The sequence below is a fragment of the Corythoichthys intestinalis genome, chromosome 15, assembly GCF_030265065.1.
Source record: "Corythoichthys intestinalis isolate RoL2023-P3 chromosome 15, ASM3026506v1, whole genome shotgun sequence".
In the NCBI taxonomy this organism is placed as follows: domain Eukaryota; kingdom Metazoa; phylum Chordata; class Actinopteri; order Syngnathiformes; family Syngnathidae; genus Corythoichthys; species Corythoichthys intestinalis.
In genome coordinates this window covers 43,412,988-43,417,489 of record NC_080409.1, presented here as the reverse complement: position 1 = coordinate 43,417,489, position 4,502 = coordinate 43,412,988, and the positions used below count along the sequence as shown (strand labels likewise).

At 40.0% G+C, this 4,502-nt stretch overlaps 1 protein-coding gene across 1 annotated transcript; it reads left to right on the top strand.

The window, feature by feature from the left end:
* The first annotated feature begins 1,032 nt into the window (after positions 1-1,032).
* On the top strand, positions 1,033-2,270 carry bdkrb1 (bradykinin receptor B1). The gene has a single exon (XM_057858823.1). It carries the CDS (start codon positions 1,033-1,035, stop codon positions 2,101-2,103), a length of 1,071 nt encoding a protein of 356 aa, XP_057714806.1. The 3' UTR covers positions 2,104-2,270.
* The last annotated feature ends 2,232 nt before the right edge of the window (positions 2,271-4,502 follow it).

Below are 4,502 nucleotides of genomic sequence, written 5' to 3'. Positions count from 1 at the left end.
ACTGATGATCCGTAGACGAAACCAGCTTCTTTCACTTGGTACCAGCTAAATATTATTCCAAAATGTAATGATGGTGGAAGAAATAAGCATCTTGAATTTGAAACTGTATGTTGTCGGCGATTAGCCTCGCAATGATCTTAATTGTGGTTGTCAGCCCAAAACCCTCTAAATATATATTAAATGCATCTTACCAGATATAAAATGACTACTACATAATCTGTGGTAATCGTTTGGAGCCCAGTTTTCTCGTCGAATTGCAGCAGTCCATCTCGCTCTCCTCTCCGGGTCTCTCGGAATTCGGTAGAACTTCACCGTTTTGATTATTAATGTTAACGAGCAGAAAAACACGCCATAACAGGAGGAATTTACGTAGCGGTAATGCGTCAACACGACGAGTTGACGGACAATATGGCGCGGAGACGTGGTTGTGACGTCAAGTGAGTAGGGTCTATAGGCATATTGGACAACAACAGTATTGACAGCAGGTGGCAGCAGAGGTTGACTATCTCGCCCATCTATCTATCACAGTCATGGCCAAATGAAGCTTCTTGAAGCAATGTGAAGCAAAGTTTTACAGCCAATTGGTTCAAAGCTTCATGGTGGTTCATTTGGTCTTATGATAGACACTTATAATACAGTGAGGACAGCTGCGGCTTATAGTCCAGTGCGGCTTATCTATGAACAAATGCAGTTTTCCTTTCAAATTTCGTGGGTGGCAGTTTATAGTCAGGTGTGCCTTATAGTGCGAAAATTTTGGTATATCATAGTTATTACATTTATATGTGCTTGAAAACCATTTCTTAAAATATATGTAGTAGGTTTTTTGGGGTAGCGGTCCTCATTAACCGCAAAAAACAAGGGATTACTGGAAAGAAAGATTGCTTACGAGATCATTGTCTGTTGAGAAGTAGATAAGCTTAGCATTGTTTGTTGGAAGATTCTTCTTTCATTTCATCTTTGCTGATAATATAATATTAATGGGTAAATATTCTACAGTTAAACTATTTGATGTGTTTTGTTCTTGTCAAGACGATGGAGCCAGTGACTCCTCATGCGGTGACGGCTCTGTGGTCTGATAACAGCAGCCTGTCAGAGGCTCTCGTGTCCGTGGAGTTCATTACTGTCAGAACCATTGTCCCACCATACATCATCACTGTGTCTGTGCTGGGTCTCGCCTTGAACGCCTTCGTGCTGTGTGTATTCCTCGCTAACAAGGACCGCATGACAGTGGCCGAGGTCTACCTGGGCAACCTGGCTCTGGCTGACTTCGCCCTCCTGTGCGGCGTCCCCTTCTGGGCTGCCAACATCCTTAACGGCTTCAACTGGCTGTACGGTGATGCCTTGTGCAAGATGGTCAACAGCATCATGACGGTGAACCTCTACACCAGCGTCTACACCCTGGTTATGATCAGCGTGGATCGCTACTTGGCCATTGTGATGACCATGAAGGCGAGATGGTTGCGACGGACACGGTACGCTAAGGTCACTTGTGTGTTCCTCTGGATTTTTGGCCTCTCGCTCAGTACGCCGACCATGCTGCACAGAAAGGTGATGTACTTTGAAGAAGTACAGTTGACTGCTTGCATGTTGGACTACAGCCACGGTAGCTCGTGGAAGTTAGCCAACCAAGTTCTGCTGAATGTCATCGGCTTTGTCGTCCCTGCACTGGTGATTGTTTTCAGCAGCGGATCTATCGTCAAGGCTTTGAGACAGAGAAAGGAGAGCGTCGGTCTTCAAGAAGTTGACGACACAAAGACAACAGTGCTGTTGTATGCTGTCACTCTACTGTTCATCCTGTGCTGGGGACCATTCCAGGTCTTCACCTTCCTTGATACCCTCTATGACATTCATATGCTGGACACCAAAGCATGGTCTCACACGCTGGACGTCGGTGGCCAGGTCTCGGCTTATCTCGGAATCCTCAACAGCGCCCTAAACCCTGTGCTCTACGTCCTCTCTGGGCAATACTTCAGAAAAAAAGTTAATGCCATCCTAAGGAGGGCTTTGGGTAATCGCAGAGGTTCAGACATGACAACCTATCAGCGGTCCGTCGTGTCTACTTACATTCATAGACATGAGCAAATAAAGCCTGTTGTCATTTAGGATGATGGGAAAATTATATTTCTATCTTCGCCACAATGGTTTTTCAATTGACTATAGCGCAGGATAAAATATGATAGTTTGGTTTAAATATGCAAACTGTTCTATCTAGAGATGTCCCGATCGATGCTGATCGATCGGGTCCGATCACGTCATTTTCAAAGTGTCGGAATCGGCAAAAAAATATTGGACATGGACATTTTTTTAATATATTTTTTTTTTATTAATTAAATTGTTTTCTAATTGTATTTAACGTTACAGACATAATATGTTACACTCATCCAGAGTCTTTAGTTTAGGCTTAAGGTAGGGTTATCAAAATATCCCGATAACGGTGGTAATTAATTTTTTAAAAAATGTATCACGTTAAAATATGTAACGCAATGAATGCATGCGCTGCACGACCCACTCACGCATTGTTGCGCTCAATCTGTAATGGTGCCATTTTACCTATATAGAGAGCTAAAAGGCGGCGTAAAATGAGTAGAGAGAATTTTGGCAGCCTTTGGAGCCTTTTCTTAAATTGGTTCAAGCTTATTAGCTTGCTAGCTTAGATATATTGGTTTTGAATTTGAAAAAAAATTTGCTTTATCATCTAATTCTGAAGGATGAATCCACATGTGAAACTTCGTTCGGTACCTTTAGCAAGGTTAAGAACCACTGATCTGAGGTAAGTAAAACAAACATTTTATCCATAGCCACATAGACATTTAATTTAATGGTAATTATTTCATTATCATTTTAGTGTCATATTTTTGTCAACTGTTGTTTGTCTGTGGTGTCATCTTGGATCTATTTTTGACTATATTATAGAAATAAACGTGACTTGACTTGAATTAATGTTCAATGCAATCAAGCAGCCCCCAGGCAGGTACCAACCAGTCTAAACCTGACAAATCCCTACAAACATTTCACATTTGAGTTTGATGGGTACTGAAATAAGCACGGGTAACTATACCATTTATATTGGTTAATGGGCCATGACGCTGGTAATGAACAAATAGATTATTTAAAAAAAAAAAAAAAAAAAAAAAATTAGCACTCTCAACATTACCAATCTAAAACTTGCGTCCAGCCTTAAGATCTTATTTGTTAGCTGCAGCTAACGCTTTCTGTGTGTACAGACGTGACTCACCTCGGCCTCTGTTTGTATTTCGAAACGCTGGCGTCACAAGTTGGGCAGTTAAGAAAGTCAACATTTTCCTCTCAATGTTTAGATTTATTTTTCATCCACCCCAAAAACTTAAACGCCACTTTGTATGAGCGGCTGTCAGTAGTCAGTTGGGGAAACGTGGAGAGTGGCGCTCTCTAACGGACATTTGGATGAATAGCTTTTTGGCCTATGGCAAAAAGAAAATGACAAAGCATTAAACCCAGCCCTTGTTGAATGTTTTGTATTTTTCCGTCCATCCCTCCTTGTCTATGGAAATACAGCCTGTAATTTTCGACATCGTATGAGTTTCAACTCAACTCCTCATTTTTAATTGAATAATGTCAATTCATTACACTGGTCAAAAAGAAATGTCTTGCATTGACACAAACAAATTTTGTTCTTATGTACTTTTTAGGGTGCTGAATCCAAATCTAATCTTAGTTTTTCTCTATGCCCTACAATGTTTTTGTTTTGTTTTGTTTTGTTTTGTTTTGTTTTGCAAATCAAGATAAAAATATTTGTGCAATGCAACATTATTGCAAAGTGATATATTTAGCAAAGTTAGCTGGCACTTAAAATATACACAAAACAAATCATGTTATGCAACATTAACAGCAGTAAGTACAATGTGACGTGCTGTACTGGACTGCTGCCAAAGTTCTCCAATTTGTGAAAAATATGACAAGTTAATGATCACAACAATTAACAAAAAAGGGGGGGAAAACTATGCAAAGGGTTAAACATTTATTTTGTGGAAATAAATAAAGAATCTGTATGATATGATGATAATAATTTAATGTAGGAATATCAAAAATGATGATTGCATAAAAATTGGGGGGGGGGGGGGGGGGGGCATATGTCAAATCAGCGGCCAAAAATTGTATCGAAACAACAGAAAATAAAGCAGAAATTGTTGCCCAGTGTTATCATTTGCAACCCTATAAATTTCAATTTTCAAGTTAACCTAATATACAGATGGCTATGTATGGCGGAAAATACAGACAAGGCTGAAAAAGCAGTTTCTGCTCTTGCACCTCTCTTTAAAATAAATTCCTGTATTTTAAGCCAAAAGAACTGTTGTGTTTGATAGAACAATATATCTATATGCTGCCATAGCAGCTTCATGGCGCATTAATCCCCGAACTATTTTTCATTTGTCCGTTTTACCCTGGAGACCCCCGTTTACAGACACCACACATCCGCTTTTGTTTCAAACCAGCCACAAAAAGAAGGTGAGTAGTTATATTTA

Excerpts from the sequence above, each read along its gene's own strand:
- bdkrb1 (XM_057858823.1), top strand. The coding sequence starts at position 1,033 with ATGGAGCCAGTGACTCCTCATGCGGTGACGGCTCTGTGGTCTGATAAC.